The sequence below is a fragment of the Vicugna pacos genome, chromosome 21 (genome assembly GCF_048564905.1).
Source record: "Vicugna pacos chromosome 21, VicPac4, whole genome shotgun sequence".
Taxonomy (NCBI): Eukaryota; Metazoa; Chordata; class Mammalia; order Artiodactyla; family Camelidae; genus Vicugna; species Vicugna pacos.
Genome location: NC_133007.1, coordinates 23,779,209 through 23,795,673, shown reverse-complemented (window position 1 = coordinate 23,795,673; position 16,465 = coordinate 23,779,209). Strand labels below are relative to the sequence as shown.

Below are 16,465 nucleotides of genomic sequence, written 5' to 3'. Positions count from 1 at the left end.
CTGTGACTTCTGGTGATCAGAGTTAACTCACTTCTGATGAGAGTGGCCCCTCCTTGCCGCCTGGGTCCCCAGGCCATTGTCTGAGCACAGGAATCATTCCCAGGATATTCTGTGGGCAGAGAGATTCATGGATGCTCCTCTACTATAGGGACCCAGGGTCCTCAGGATTTCAGCCTCATGATAAAACTGATGTAGGATTGGTTTCACAGTGGCACTCTGAAGCTCTAGCTCAATCTTCCCAGCACCCCTGTGCCCTAGGAGCCCTGAAGACAAGGAAAGGATGTGTCACTGGGACTGAAAGAGACAGCAAGTTAGTAGGGAGTGTCATGGCACATACTTAAATTAAGGAGGCTTGTCAAGAGACATGGTCCCAGATCATTCTGGTTCCAAAATTCTATTTGTTCTGGCTTTATCCCAGGAACCATTGCATTTAAATGAAAAAGTAATTTGTAAAAATGAAGAGTGTAGCCTTATATCCAACACTGAGTATTTTCTTGACCTCCAAAAGCCCCCATAGACCCTTCTATCCTAACTCCTGCTGGTCTCTAAGTTCTGGTAGATTGTTGAGAGTAGTAAACTATTGGTGGCTATTGACATCCACTCCCACCCGACCACCTCGTAGTCATCACAAAAACCCATTCCTCAGATGCTGTCTAGCAGACATACCTTTCACATTGACTGTCACTAAGTCGCTGAAGAAGGATTGGTGACGGTTTCTGGCAACACAGCAATACTCTCCAGCATGGCTGTCTGTCAACACAGGGATCCTGAACTCTCTTTCTGAGGAAGTATGAATCTTTGTTCTCCGGCTCAGCTTGTTGGTTCTTTTGTACCAGAAGAATGTGATGGGCTCTTGGATTCCACCTACTGAGCAGATGATAACCAGCTTCTGCCCTTTAAGTGGCAACTCTGGGTAGGTGTATATTCGGATTTCGGCAGTAACGCCTAAATGAATAAAAATGACATGTGGGATTGTTGGCATTGGAGTGCCCATGGTTGGAGAAGAGTGAAAAGAGCTAAATTGCTAATCCAGTGAGAGAAGTTGGCCTGGGGTGGAGCTGAGCTTGTTCTTTGGGAAGAGGGAGAAAGTGGAGAGACTGTGATCCCTCCATTGATTGTTTGGGAGAACTTCTACTTCCTAATGATCTTGTGGAGCATCTTGCACAAGGAGTAGAGGCAACCCTGCCCACCCTCCCCTCATGCCCGGCCTATCCCCTGCTAGAGCATGGACCAGCCATTCTGCAAATTACACCCAGGACTCAACAGCGGTGCTGCTTGGAGGAGGTGGTGGGGATGGTGCGGGAGACAGAACGACTTGGCATCAGAGGTGCTTGTTCTGAAGCTGTGGCAGCTGCAGTGGCCAGTTGGAGACCCATCATTAACACATACAGTAAGCTTGCTCGCAAGCACGCACTTCTGAACACCTCTGCCTATCAGAAGGTCAGAGGAGGTGGACCCATGACAGCCCTCCTAAAAGTGGCAAAATCTGTGATGAAAGTGTTCCATACTCCAGGTGATTGTGGTTTTATACTACGATGTTGTCTTAGGGCAGTGCCCTTTGGAGTCATCCTGTGGGGCTGGAGGAGCAAAGGGAGATACCTGGGAACAGAGAAAGAGTAGGGCTTGAGGTTGGGGCTCCATCAGTTATGCTGGGGGAGATCCTGTGCTAGAAATTACTGTGTTGCAACTGCTGGGTAACAGCCTCTCCACCTCTCAATTTTCCAGTCCAAACCAGTGACCTAAGAAACACCTGCTGCCTGTGACTGGAGAACAAAGATTAATCAAATCTGGGCAGCTCAGAAGAAACAGGGTCATAGAACGTTCTTTGTTGCTTAGGAACCAGAGTGAATTTATGGAGAATGCTACCACTGTCACTCCTTCCTCACTCAGGAAAGCATGCACCCCAGACTGTGCCTCCTTCCTAATGCTCAAACACGTTTCCTCTGAGGCAGGTCAGATTTAATCAGAAGAGGCATTTGACCATCGATTAGCAGTCATGACTGAGAACCTGCAAAGTCTCAGAGACTTAGGGAAAACTGATGGTGGGTACAACTCCATCCCTAAGGATAGCGAGTGGAACCATTTATCCCCAAGCTGTTGTACTTTGGTTTTCTTATTCTTAAGTGCTCTGCTCCGGGCATCTAGCATTCTAGAGTCTGTCTCTCTGGCCCAGCAGAGTCCAATCAGCCCAGTCAAAGAGCTCTGCCATAGCTCATAGCTAATGCCTGCAGACCTACCAGGGGTAAGAATGGTGTTTAGGAAGAGAACCTTCAGAGGAAAAAGAAAGAATTATATCTCACGATATTGAAAGAAAGAAAATAAACCCATCTCTCTTTCTCTGGACTTTTCTGGGTATAAGCTCCTCTAAAATGTCCACAGAATTAGGGTTTCTTCTCTTATACTGCTCCCATCCTCACAGGCACGAGAAACCCTTTCCACATAGACCAGTGGCACAAACTGATGTGAGACACTCTCCGTGGCTCTTCCCAGTCCCAGTCTCAGCAGATCTCAGAACCCACTGACACTCACTTTGCACATGCATCTGGAATCTCTGGCTCTTTTTGTGGACAAGGGAAGTCACTCTCCGTGCCTGGCACCAGTAGGAAGACCTTGAGTCTTCTCTCCATATGGTGGTGATCTGGAATTCTGGGGAGCTGCGCCAGTCTGATTCCAGGGTCCAGCTATCTCTGAGGAACTGGAACTGGAGCTGTACATTTGGCCTCTGTGGAACGGGCTGGGTCAGACAGGTCAGGGTCACCGCCCTCCCCTCGATGAAGTTGGTGGGGCTTGCTGTCAGCACAGGGGGTGGAAACAGCTCTAGAGAAAAGGATCACAACAAACCCCAGAGCCATGAGGCTTGGAAATGCTCTGGAGAAAAACACAATTCATCCTCAGCACCAGCAAGCAGAGCTTACAGAAGCAGGCAGGAGGGGCGCCACTTTTGATCCCTAACATCCTTCAGCCCAAAGCACAGTTGAACCTTTCTCTGTTCCTTGTAGGAGTGTGCCCTGAGGTTCAGCGGTATTTCAGCCCACTCTTTTTATCCTTTACAGTCTCAGGGGTCCTCCTTTCGACTAACCTATCTCACAAAATAATGAGGTCTTTACCTTGGACTTGGATTTCCACTGAGTTTGAAGAAACATAGTGACCATCTTCCTTAACTCCAGTACAGTGATATATACCATTGTCTTTCAGACTTGCTTGATGAATAGTGAAGTCAGAGATGTTTTCAAGGGCTTTCAGGAATTTTCCATTCTTGTACAGCATTACAGCATTTAGTCCTGTTTTTGCCCTTGTTTGGCATCTCAGAACTACGGATTCCTCTTCAAACACGTCAAGTGGAGCCTGCAGGATCAGGTTGGCTGTTGGAAACACAGAGCAGTTCTTTGTTTCATCTGATTGTTTCCTCCTTCTTTTCATTATTATCCCAATAGATTTCACAGGAATGAGGGCTGGGAAAAAGGATTCTTAAAAATAATAACGTATCTGCCTTGAGAACATTTGGAAAGCAGAAACGTAAGTTTAAATCTGCTATCATTTCACTGCCCAGATTTTGGTATACATTTTTCCAGTTCTTTTTCCTATGTGCATGTATACATGAGTCTATGTGTATTTTTTTCTTTTGATGGAATTAGAATAATATTTATCTATTTGATAACTTGCTTTTCACTTACCTGGCCATGAATACTTTTCTATATCATCAACAGCTCATCAACATCATTCCCAAACCTGGTTTCTGATGACCACAAAGTTTTCCTTTCATGCTAGTAATGTAATTTATTTAATGAGCTTTCTTTTCTTGACTGTTTGTCTTCAGTTTTGGTGGTAAATATATATCATTATTTCAGTGGGTAATTTTTTTAAGAGCAGAATTGTCAGGTCAAAGAGGATAAGCACTTCCTCTGCTCCTGGCTGCCACACTGCTTCCTTGTTCACTAAAGTAAAGAGCATTACACTGGAATTTGATACAACATTGTAAAATGACTATAGCTCACTAAAAAATGTTAAAAAAAAAATAAAGAGCATCATAGCTAGAAAGGTACTGCTTCAAATTCAAAACAGGTGGTTTTAGGATAGAAATCAAAAATTTTCTGTCTCTCTCCCTCTCCTCATGCATCTTATTATTCCAAGTTAATTTTACAGGCTTAAAACTATACATAGATTCAGGAACAATTCTAATAAATTGTTTCTCAAATTTCCTTTTACCTGAGCAGTTTATAAAATATATAAATTCTTGGGTCTTATCTCTATAGCTTTTAATTTAGTAAATACAAGCTGAGTTCTGGGTAACTTGATTATTTCTAAAGTTTTCTTTTTTCTTTCATTTCTTTCTCACCTGGAGAAAAGAGCAGGGGCACCCGATTACTTAGGGGTGAATTCTGGGCCTGGCATCTGTACTCTCCAGAATTTTGAACTTCAAGAGTGTTGCTGAAGGTTTCATATGAAGTTTCCTCAAAGTACCAACGGTACTTTGCACTGAAGTGAAATGCATTACAAGTCAGTGTCACTCTCTCTCCTTGGAAAACGGTGGTCCATGGAGGATGGAGGGAAATTACAGGTTTTGGTTCCGTGACTGTGGAGGAAAGAGAAAGAGCATGAGGTGGAGTGACCTGCAATCCCCATCACAGTGGCTTGTGAGGGATAGACTGGAGGACCTGGCTTTAGAGAACCCCTAAGTAATCCCACAGGGAAGGTCACTGATTGCTCAAGGCCATGTGTCAACCAGAGCACTCACCTCACTCAGTAAACAATGATTGCTGAGGGGATGGCAATGAGCAAAGTGATTTGAAAAGGGCAGTGTCAGCAGGATTTGCTGCCAAATGTCAGTGGGAAAAACAAGGCTGGCTGTTCTGTTGTGGAACTGGAGCCTGGCAAAAGTCACCCCCTGCCCCTGCCACTTCATCACGTTCATAGCCTCAGAAGAACTTCCGAAGCAGTTGTTAAATCACAATTTTGCACTTTCCATAAAAGGATAAAGCATATCATGGTTTGGGCACTAACAGAAGTTTGAGATATTAGCTTGCCTTCATTTTACAGATCATGCCAGAAAAATCCCATCATAGTTACTTGTGGGAGAGCAAGGAAGGGACAAATCATTAGCTGGAATCCAGAGGTGATCTAGTCAAGGATGAAACCTGGGGCAGCCAACTTTGGACAGGAGGGAGGTGGTAAAGGGTTCGTGCTCTTCATGGGTCCCCAAATATCCAAGATTCTCTACCCAGAAGAAGCACAGTAAGGGTCAGAATTCAAAAAAAAAAAATGTGGGATACAGACGATTTGTCATCTCCCCCAATTTCCCTTTTTTGTGCATTTCCTCCTTTTAAGGGACCATTTGTTGGATGTTCTTCTACTCTTTGAACATTTCCTGGAGGATTTTACTCCTAAAACTGTAGCGAATGCAGCATTCCTGCTGGCCTCCCCACTGTGTGATGTTTTCAGAGGGGTTTGGCGGCTTGCTGATTGGAGAATATCTTATCCCAAGTCCTGCACAATTGCCATGGGGTTCAGATGGTCTGCCTTGTTAGCTGGGGCCCATTTGTAATAGGAGCAAGTGCAGGGCCTAGTGAAGGCCAGCAGCTGCTTGGACATTCACCACTTCTTCCAGGAAGGATTAACGGATGACCATTACATTAAAGGATGGCCATGTAGATATCCTGGCCCCTGGGCAAAGCCAGTAGACCAGGTGACACTTTCACATTCCTGCCGGCCTCAGCAAGAACAGGAGGTATTAGAGATCCTCAGACAAGCGTCACAAATATTTCATATTTATTACCAGGGACACTGAACAACATAAGAAAGAAGTACTCACCAGACTGTCCAGTGACGGGAGCTGTAAAAATAGAAGGAGCCAGAGATGAGCACAGAGCAAGAATTATTTGGCTTTTCAAAGGTAATGTTTATATTTTCCCCATCCAATTATTATTTTTTTGTAAAAACTTATTTTTTAAAGTAACAGTCATTTATCAAATGTCTATATATACTGACCATTGTGCTTGGACTTTTAAGATGAATTTTAAAAATGGATTCAGATAGCAAGAAGTTGATCAGTAGGGTAAACAGAAACCTGAAGCAAAATAATATAAATTATAATACAGCGTGTAAGTGCAGTAATAGAAATACACACGGGGCATCTTAAGGGCAGAAGGACCGCCCGTCCCAGTGTGTAGGGTGTGTGTGTGTGTGAGTGTGCGGCAAAGACGGTGGGCGGACCATGAAGGACACCTGAAAGAAATGCTACTTGAGAAACCTGTGAGTGAGAATATAGGAATCAGCCAGGCAATGAGATGGTGCGGAGGGTAATCAAGGCAGAAAGGGCACAGAAGAGAAGAGATAGCACTGGTGTGCAGTTTGGGGGAGGAGAGGTTCTGGAAGCTAGGGAGTTTAGGGGAGATCAGAAATCAGAGAGGCATACAGGCCTAAATTAGGTAGTTACGAGCTCATTATAAAAGCAGTGGGAGCCATGGAAAGGGTTTATGCAAGAGAGTGACAAGCTTAAAATCTGTGACTTAGCACTCCGGCCATGCGTGGAGTCCAGGCAGACCAAGTACGAAGCAGAGAGACTAGAACAGGAGCTCTGGGAGAACAGGGACTTCTCATGTTCACTGTATTGCCCCCAGAATCTATAACAGTGCACGTGAGAGATATGCCACAAATATGTACTGAATACTACTTGTTGAGTAATGACTCAATTAGAGTGCTAGGTCAGTTAGTATCTCTCCTTAGGAGGACACAGGTTTGCGCAAAGGGTAACGGAGAGACAGAGGAGGCAAGACTGACAAGCTTATAAGTTGATTCGATATTCCAGATGAGGGACAGATTTGCTTCATTCCTTCAAGAGAAAGTTTTGGAATGCCAATCATATGCTAGGAGCTGGACAAGGCAATGGAATCCAGCAGTGAGCAGGAAGGATCTTATTCCTGTCCACATGGGGCTGATGGAGATGTAATTAAAATCTAAGTGTTATTTACAGAACAACGGATTATTTGCCATTTCCTAAATATCTTGGTCACCGTGGGTTTTGTGTCACATTAAAAGTAGCTGATATTTTTCTGAGTGTATTCTATATGGTAGACATACACACATATTATTCCATGTAATCTCACTATCCTTATGAGGAAAGTTCTATGGTTATCCCCATTTTACAGACTAGAAACTATTTAAGGACAGAATGAAGTCTCTAACCCATTTCCTTGAACCCATCTTGTTTGACCACAAAGCACGTACTCTTGGCCATTACCCTATCCTGCCACTCTGCTTTGGTGCACACTAGGATGTTTTTCCTATTTCTGGAATATTCCATACAGCTTCCATCTGTGGGGTCCATTTTTCTTACATTGTGCTCCACTCCATCTCTGCCCCCTCCAGCTCCTACTCTCTCTCTGTTTCATAAAGTCATTACCAGCTACTTGGCATACAGTTTATTACCCACTTTTACTGTCATTGGTAACTTTGCCTGGACAATTGTTTAACTGAGATCTTGTTACACAGATATTTCCTGTACGTTGCCCTTGTTCAAGGCTCTTCTATGTCATGAGCTCATCTCTGGTACTGCCCACTTCATCATAGACAGCCATATTCTCACTATACTCTCACAAAGAAGAAGGTAAGAGGGGGCTCTCTTTGGCCTCTTTTATAAGGGCACTAATCTCTTTCATAATGGTTCTGCCCTCGTGACATAATCACCTCCCAAAGGCCCTATCATCTCAAACATTCAGACCATAGCATCCTATATGGTGGCATATAAATCTCTTTTAATGCTAATGTAAAATTTAAAAAGCCAAAACTATTAAAAAAAACTGTAGCTACAATAGTTTAATGTATACATAATATAAAAACATGTAAATTGTGATATCTATAACAAAATAGGGGAAAGGAGACTAAAAGTATAGTTTTTAATATGTGATTGAAATAAATTATTTAATTTAAGTTGACTGTTATGTTTTACATAAGCCTCACAGTAATCACAAGGAAAAAGAAATCGTAATAAATACACAAAAGACCCCAAAAGCCAAAACTATCTTGAGCCAGAAGACCAAAACTGGAGACATCATACTTTCTGGCTTCAAACTACATTACAAAGCTATAATAATCAAAACTGGCATAAAAAAACAGACATACAGATCAATGGATCAAAACAGAGACCCCAGAAATTAACCCACACCCTTATAGTCAACCGAGCTTCAAAAAAGTTGCCAAGAACACACAAGAAAGAAAGGATAGCTTCCTCCATAAATCATGCTGCAAAAACTGACAATTCACATGAAAAAATAAAATAAAATTGGACCCTTATAGCTCACCGTGTACAAAAATCAACTCAAAGTAGATTAAGACTTAAATCTACAACCTGAAACTGTAAACTACTAAAAGAGAACATAGAGAGAAAGCTTCTTGGCATTGATCTGGGACATGAGTTTTTGGATATGACCCCCAAAGCATAGACAACAAAAGCAAAAACAAAAATAAACAGGATTGCATCAAAAAGAAAGGCTTTTGCACAGCAAAGGAAATAATCAACAGCATAAAAGTAACCTATGGAATGGGAGAAAATACTTGCAAACCTTATATCTGATAAGGGGTTAATATATTAAATGTCTAAGGAACTCAAACAAATCAATAGCAAAATACAAATAACTTGATTTAAAAACAGTTAAGCACTTAAATAGATATACTCAATAGAAGACATACAAATGTATGATAAGTATATGAGAAGATGCTCAGTGTTAGCAATCATCAGGGAATGCAAATCAAAACCACAAGATATTACCTCACACCTGTTAGAATGACTATTACCAAATAGGCAAAAGATAACAAGTGTTGGTGAGGAACCCTTGAACACTGTTGGTAAGAATGTAAATTCATGCAGCCATTATGTGAAAACAGTATGGAAGTTCCTAAAAAATTAAAAGTAAAACTATCATAGGATCTGGCAATCTTACTTCTGGGTATGCATCCAAAGGAAATGAAATCAGTATCTCAGAGAGATTCCTGTACTCCCATATTCATTGCATCATTATTCACAGTAACTGAAATATGGAAATAATCTAAGTGTCTGTTGACTGATTGATGGATAAAGACAATGTGGTACATATAGGCAGCAGAATATTATTCACTTTTTAAAAAGAGAAAGAAATCCTGCCATTGTGACACCGTGGATAAAACTGGAGAACATTATGCTAAATGAAATAAGCCAAACAGCAAAAGGCAAATACTGCATGATTTCACTTATATGAGGAATCTGAGAAAGTTGAACTCACAAAAGCAGAGAATAAAATGGTGTTGGCAGCTAGTGAGTTGGATGTGGCGGAACTGGGGAGATGCTGGTCAAAGGAAACAAATTTTCAGTTATAAGACAAATAAGTACTGGAGATCTAATGTACAATATGATGACTACAGTTAATAACAATATGTACTTGAAATTTGCTAGGAGAGTTGATTCTGAATATTCTCATCACACACACACACATAATGCAGCTATGTGAAATGATATAAATGTTAATTAGCTGATTTTGGTAATTATTTCATAACATATGTATATCAAATCATCATCTTGTGCATCTTAAATATATACAATTTTTATCTGTCAGTTATACTTCAACAAACCTGGGTGAGGAGGAGAAAGAGTGTCATCTGTCTTACGTTTTTTCCTTGCCTTGCCCACTTACCCCTACAAATCGCCTCCTCTCCTCCCCTTCCCTGTGTTCTTTATCTATCAGCCACTGCTGTGGTTTGAATTTGTGTGCAAAAAGAGACATCTTCCATGTTAGAAAACTTGTCCTCCATGTCCAGCACCACAATCTAGAAAACTTGTCCTCCATGTCCAGCATGTGATTATCATACAGGGAATAAATACACTTCCTTCGCAGAAATAAAAGTAGAGTCTTCTTTGAATAAGTCAATATGAACAAGCAAACATAATACACCTCTTGGACTTCATAAAGTAATATTTGTTGTAAGAGGGGAAAAAAAAGAATAAACCCTTGGAGGGGAGGGAAAAAAAAAGAATAAATCCTTAAGTGTTGTGGTCACTGTGGTTTCCTTCTCTGTAAGGTTAAAGTTTTAATCCAGCTCTGACCAGTCCTTCAGCCTCAAGGAAGAAGTCCAGGAGCTGTGTGGTAAAGCTGGAGAATATAATCTCCCCAGATCGGAAAGCTCTCCGAGCAGGGGCTGAGCCCCAAGCAAAGGCTAGGTCCGTGGCAGAAAGAGGCTGTCCCGACCCCACCCAGCGCCCATGTTAAGTGGTTCTACTTACCCAGGACAAGGAGCGACACCCACAGCAGCATGAAGACCTGGCCTGCCCAGGGCTGAGAACAAAAGAGAGGTTTTCTGAGGGATTACAGGTTTGGTTTTGATCTTACAGTAGTATACTGTCACACTAGCCTCAAGGAGCACAGCTGAGAAACTGCTTTTTTCAAGAGCAGGGTGCCCTAGTAAATCAGAAAAAAGGAAGTGGACATACCCATATTTAACTACTAATCAAAATTTCCTGCCCTGTGGTCAGAGTGAAAAAATAAATGTTAGGGTTTTTATAAAGCACATAAACATGGCCCCACATTTCTATTGCTGAGAAAATACCCTAAGGAAAGTACGTGAAAATAGCTCTAAAATAATGTTTACTGTGACATCATTCATAATTGCCAAAACACTGTAAACAACATAATAGGACTGAATGAATATGGGAATGTCTAAGAATATTCTGGTACATCTACACAATGACACACAATGTAGACGTTAAGAATGAGGTAAACCTGCACATACAAGAAGGCAAGACAACCCTGATTAATACGAAGAGAAAAAAGTGAGGAATAGATTGGGATTTGTAGTATTATCACATTGGGGTTGTTGTAAAAAAATGGAATACATGTGTATATAAACTAACATAAGTATCCCTTTCTGTTTCCTGGAAAAACATACCTAAAATAGTAGTTATATTTGAAAAACTATGTGGGAAGGAGACATTCCATTTTATGTCTTTCTATACTGTTTGATTTTTTTTTTTAATTACTACAGAAGGTGAATTGCTTTTGTGACTTTTCAGAAGTCACGTTTCTATCCTGGCATACCGTTAACAAAGATCTCTAGGACATTAGCTGCCTTGAGGCAGGCAAATTTCTTATTTTCAAATAATTTTGCCTACCCTTTCTTTCTGGGTCCATACTTTGGTCTTCCTAAGGGGCATTTAAATTTATATCGACAAAAGCATATCACCTTACATATATTATATTACATCCCACCTACTTTGCTCCAAGACAGGAAAAGCATATAAGGTTAAACAGAGATTATTACATCTCAGTCCAACAGAAGGACCTCAAAGGGAACAAAGGGCTTTCACTTGCTTTGGAAGCTAATTCAAGGAGCTCTGCTACAAATATTCTGGTACAGATCTCTTGATGCACATGGGCATGTGTTTCCATTGAGTATAAACCAGGGAGTAGATTCCTAGCTCATGAGGTTTAGTTTAGAAGGTATTGCTAAATTATTTTTCAAAGTGGTTGTGTTAATTCACACCTTACCATCATCTGGAATCCCAAATTTTGCAACTGCCACCCAGAGGACATAATCGTATCTCTTGGCCAGTGGGGCTTAAGTTTAAGTTCCCACAAAACTGTATATACTTGCATACTTTTAAAAGCTGCTGCCTGAGTTCTGGCTTCCAAATAGCTTGAATTTAGGTCCGGAGATCTTCCTCTTAGGGGCACTGACAGGTCTTGGCACACCCTCAAATACTGAGAGCATTTAAAAAAATATCACAGGCTGTTTGTACAAGCACAAAGATTTGAGAGATAACAAAGCCCTGGGAAAGTCAGTGAACAATAAGCGTTAAATCCTACATGATGCAACTTCTTCAATATGGGGAGAAGTGGTTTCATCTACTGAATAGAAACCAAAACAGAGTCAAGCAAAATAAAGAAACAGAAGAATATATTCCAAATAAAAGAACAAGATACAGCCTTGAAAGAAAAAAAACTTAATGAAACAGACTTAAATAATGTACCTGATAAAATGTTCAAAGCAATGGTTAGTGGGGAGAAGAATGGATGGACACATAAAAACATCCACAAAAAGATGGAAAATATGAGAAAGAACCAAACAGAAATCAGTGCTGCTGAATACAATAACTAAACTAAAAAGGACACCAGAGAGAGTCAACAGCAGACTAGATGAAGCCTAAAAAAGAATCTGCTGACTTTAAGACAGGGCAGTTAGAACTCATTCAATCAGAGCAGCAAAGAAAAAATAAGTAATTTAAAAATCGAAGATAGCTGAAGGAACTTATGAGACAAAATCAAATGGACCTATGTTCAACTTATAGGGGTCCCAGAAGGAGAAGAGATAGAGAAAATGGCAGAAATCTTGTTTGAATAAATAATGGCTGAAAACATCCCTAACCTGGGTAAAGAAACAGATATCCAGATCTAGGAAGCTCAGAACTCAAATAAGATGAACCCAAAGAGGCCTACATGAAGACACATTATAATTAAAACATCAAAAGTTAAAGACAAAAAGAGAACATTAAAAGCAGCAAGAATAAAACATTTTGTTATATGAAAGGAGACACTCATAAGACTACCTATACATGATCCAGCAGTCCCACTTCTGGGTATATGTCCAGAGGGAATTCTAATGCAAAAAGATACATGTACCCCAATGTTCATAGCAGCACTATATACAATAGCCAATACATGGAAGCAACCTAAATGACCATTGACAGATGACTGGATAAAGTTGTGGTATATTTATACAATAGAATACTACTCTGCCGTAAAAAATGAATAAAATAATGCCATTTACAGCAACATGGATGGACCTAGAGATTATCATTCAAAGTGAAGTAAGCCAGAAAGAGAAAGAAAAATACCATATATCACCCATATGTGGAGTCTAAAAAAAAACAAAACAAAAGAGGACACTATGAACTCATCTACAAAACAGAAAGACTCACAGACTTAGTAAACAATCCTATGGTTACCAGGGAAAGGGGATGGGAAGGGATATATTTGGCAGTCTGAGATTTACATGATGTTAGCCACTATGTATAAAAATAGATTTTTTTAAAAGTTTATTTTTGTATATCACAGGGAACTATGTTTAATATCTTGTGATAACTTTTAATGGAAAAAATATGAAAATGAATATATGTACATATATGCATGACAGGGACATTGTGCTGTACACCAGAAATTGACACATTGTAACTGACTGTACTTCAATTAAAAAAAAAGACTATCTGTAGATTTTTTAGCAGAAACTTTGCAGATCAGAAGGGAGTGAAATAATATATTCAAAGTGCTGAAACTAAAAAAAAAAAAAAAAATCCAACCAATAACACTCCAGCCAGAAAAGTTATCATCCAGTATTGAAGAAGAAAGAGTTTTCCAGACAAGTAAAAGCTAAAAGAATTTTCACTACAAAATTGGCCTTACAAAAAGTGTTAAAAGAACTTATTTAAACTGAAAAGAAAGTTTAATTAGTAACAAGAAAACATATGAAAGAAAAAAATCTCACTGGAAAGGTAAATATATAGTAATGTAGTGATTTAAACACTTATAAAGCTCATATAGAAAAGGCAAAAGTAGTTAAAAAAAACTATGATTATAATAAGTAGTTAAAAGAAAACACAAGATAAAAAAATATAAAATGTGATATCAAAAGCATAGCATATGAGGAGGAGAGTAAAAATGTTGAGCCTCAGGGATCAAACTTACTTTATTATCAACTTAAAATCAACTTAAAAGAGTTTTACCATTACGTTATTACACAAAAGCCTCCTAGTAACCGCAAAGCAATCCTACAGTACAAAAAGAAAGACAGAGAGAAATAGAAAGTAATATAAGTAAAGTAGTTAAAAAAAAAGTCATCAAACCACAAAGGAAGAAAGTAAGATTAAGTGGTGCTGAGAAACTGGACAGCTACACGTAAAAGGATGACATTAGAACGTTTTCTAACACCATATACAGAAATAAACTCAAAAAGTATTAAAGACCTGAATGTAAGACATGAAAAAACTCCTAGAAGAGAACATAGGCAGAACACTCTTTGACATAAACTGAAGCAATATTTTTATGGATCAGCCTCCTAAGGCAAAAGAAAGAAAATAAAAAATAGACAAATAGGACCTAATTAAACTTAAAGCTTTTGCACAGCAAAGGAAACCATCAACAAAATGAAAAGACATATAACTGAATGGGAGAACATATTTGCAAATGATATGACTGATAAGGGATTAATATCCAAAATGTATGAACAGCTTATACAGCTCAATATCAAAACCAATCAGGTTAAAAAATGGGCAAAAGAACTTAATAGACTTTTTTTTTTTCAGAGAAGACATACAGATGGCCAACAAACACATGAAAAGATGCTCAATATAGTTAAACATTAGAGAAATTCCAAACCACAATGAGGTATCACCTCACACCTGGCAGAATGTCTATTACCTAAAAGTATACAAATAACAAATGTTGGGGAGGATGTGGAGAAAAGGGAAACCTAGGACACTGTTGGTGGGAATGTAAATTGGTGCAGCACTATGGAAAACTGTATAGAATTTCCTCAAAAAACTAAAAATTGAACTAATATATGATCTAGTAATTCCACTCCTGGGTATATATCCAAAGAAAACAAAAATACAAATTCAAAAAGATAATGCTCCCCAATGTTTATAGCAGCATTATTTACAATAGTCAAGATATGGAGGCAGCCTAGGAATGGATTAAGAAAATGTCACACACACACACACACACACACACACTGGAATATTATTCAGCCATAAAACAGAATGAAATTCTGCCATTTGCAGCAACATGGGTGATATTGAAGGCTATTATGCTAAGTGACATAATTCAGAGAAAGAAAACTACTGTATGATATCACTTATAGGTGGAATCTAAAAATGAAACAAATGAGTGTACATAACAAAATGGAAACAGACTCACAGATATAAAGAGCAAAGTAGTGGTTACCAGTGGGGAGAGGGAAAGCAGGCGGGGCAAGATAGTATAGAGAATTAAGAGATACAAACTACTATGTATAAAATAAATAATCAACAAGAATGTCCTGTCCAGCAAAGGGAAATGTAGCCATTATTTTGTAATAATTATAAATGGAGTATAATCTAAAAATATTGAATCAGTATATTGTACACCAGAAGCTAATATGTAAATCAACTATAACTCAATTTTAAAATTATAATTTAAGCTGGTACACTACAGAAAGATCAAAAGTGATTTTTAAAATTTATCTGAGAGATAATATTTAAATTTCTAAAAATTATAAAGATTGTTTAAGAAGAAAATCTAACCTTTGTAAATTTGGCATGATAAGTTTTGAAGAACAAAGCTTTTTGGAAACATCAATGATTGCAATTTAATTTTGTTGAACATATAATTTTACTTATATGTATTTAAATATTTTGTAGCTAAAATAATTATTTAACAAACGAAAGCAATACAAAATCTGTTATGTCTACAAAAACAAGAGAGCAAAAGAAGAAAAAAGGAACACAGAACTACAAAAGCAATGAAAAAAGAATTAACAAAATGGTAATAAATATATATATCTACCAATAATTGTTTTAAAATACATAGAGTGGCTGACTGATTAAAAATAAAAAAAAAGACCTGAGGGGAGGGTGTAGCTCAAGTGGTAGAGCACATGCTTAGCATGCATGAGGTCCTGGGTTCAATCCCCAGTACCTCCATTAAAAATAAATAAACCTAGTTACCTCCTCCTGCCATAATAATAATAGTAATAACACAATAATAAATACATTAAAATAAGTAAAAAAAAAAAAGAAAAAAAGACCTGCATGTGTGCTGTCTACGAGAGACTCATTTGAGATGTAAGGACACACACAGACTCAAAGTGAAGGCATGGGATAAAATAGTCTATGCAAATGAAAACCAAAAGAAGCTGGAGTAGCTATACTTATATCAGAAAACACAGACTTTAAAACAAAGACTGTAGTAAGAGACAAAGATGAGCATTACATAATGAAAAAGGGGTCAATCCAAGAAGAGGATGTAATATTTGTAAATATTTTTGCACCCAACATAGGAGCACCTAAATATATAAAGCAAATTTTAACAGGCGTAAAGGAAGAAATAGATGGCGATACTGTAATAATAGTAGGGAATTTTAATGTCCCACTTACATCAATAAATAGATCATTCAGACAGACAATCAATAAGGAAACATTGGCCTTAAAGGACATGTTAGCCAGATGGACTTAACAGATATATTTAGAACATTACATCCAAAAGTAACAGAAAGCACATTCTTCTCAAGTGCACATAGATTACTTCCAGAATGGATCTGTCGTTAGTCTACAAAAAAAGTCTTAATAAATTTATGATAATTGAAATCGTATCAAGCATCTTTCTGAACACTATGATATTAAACTAGAAATTAATTACATAAAAAACATTCAAAGATATGTGGAAATTAAACAACATGCTACTGAACAACA

At 38.6% G+C, this 16,465-nt stretch overlaps 1 protein-coding gene across 3 annotated transcripts in view; it reads right to left on the bottom strand.

Annotated features, from left to right (window-relative positions):
* The window catches only part of FCRL5 (Fc receptor like 5), a 28,397-nt gene extending 17,980 nt beyond the window's left edge, over nucleotides 1-10,417 (bottom strand). For 2 of the 3 annotated variants that reach the window (XM_015248995.3, XM_031689159.2), the window contains exons 1-6: nucleotides 10,250-10,413; nucleotides 5,810-5,830; nucleotides 4,337-4,573; nucleotides 3,108-3,362; nucleotides 2,530-2,817; nucleotides 667-945 (exon numbers count right to left, since the gene is read on the bottom strand). In XM_015248995.3, coding sequence (XP_015104481.2) covers nucleotides 667-945; nucleotides 2,530-2,817; nucleotides 3,108-3,362; nucleotides 4,337-4,573; nucleotides 5,810-5,830; nucleotides 10,250-10,280 — 1,111 coding nt within the window. In that variant the 5' untranslated portion in view covers nucleotides 10,281-10,413. Of the gene's footprint in view, nucleotides 1-666; nucleotides 946-2,529; nucleotides 2,818-3,107; nucleotides 3,363-4,336; nucleotides 4,574-5,809; nucleotides 5,831-10,249 lie in introns of all 3 variants that reach the window. The other variant, XM_031689158.2, reaches the window with a different exon arrangement.
* Nucleotides 10,418-16,465: the final 6,048 nt, after the last annotated feature.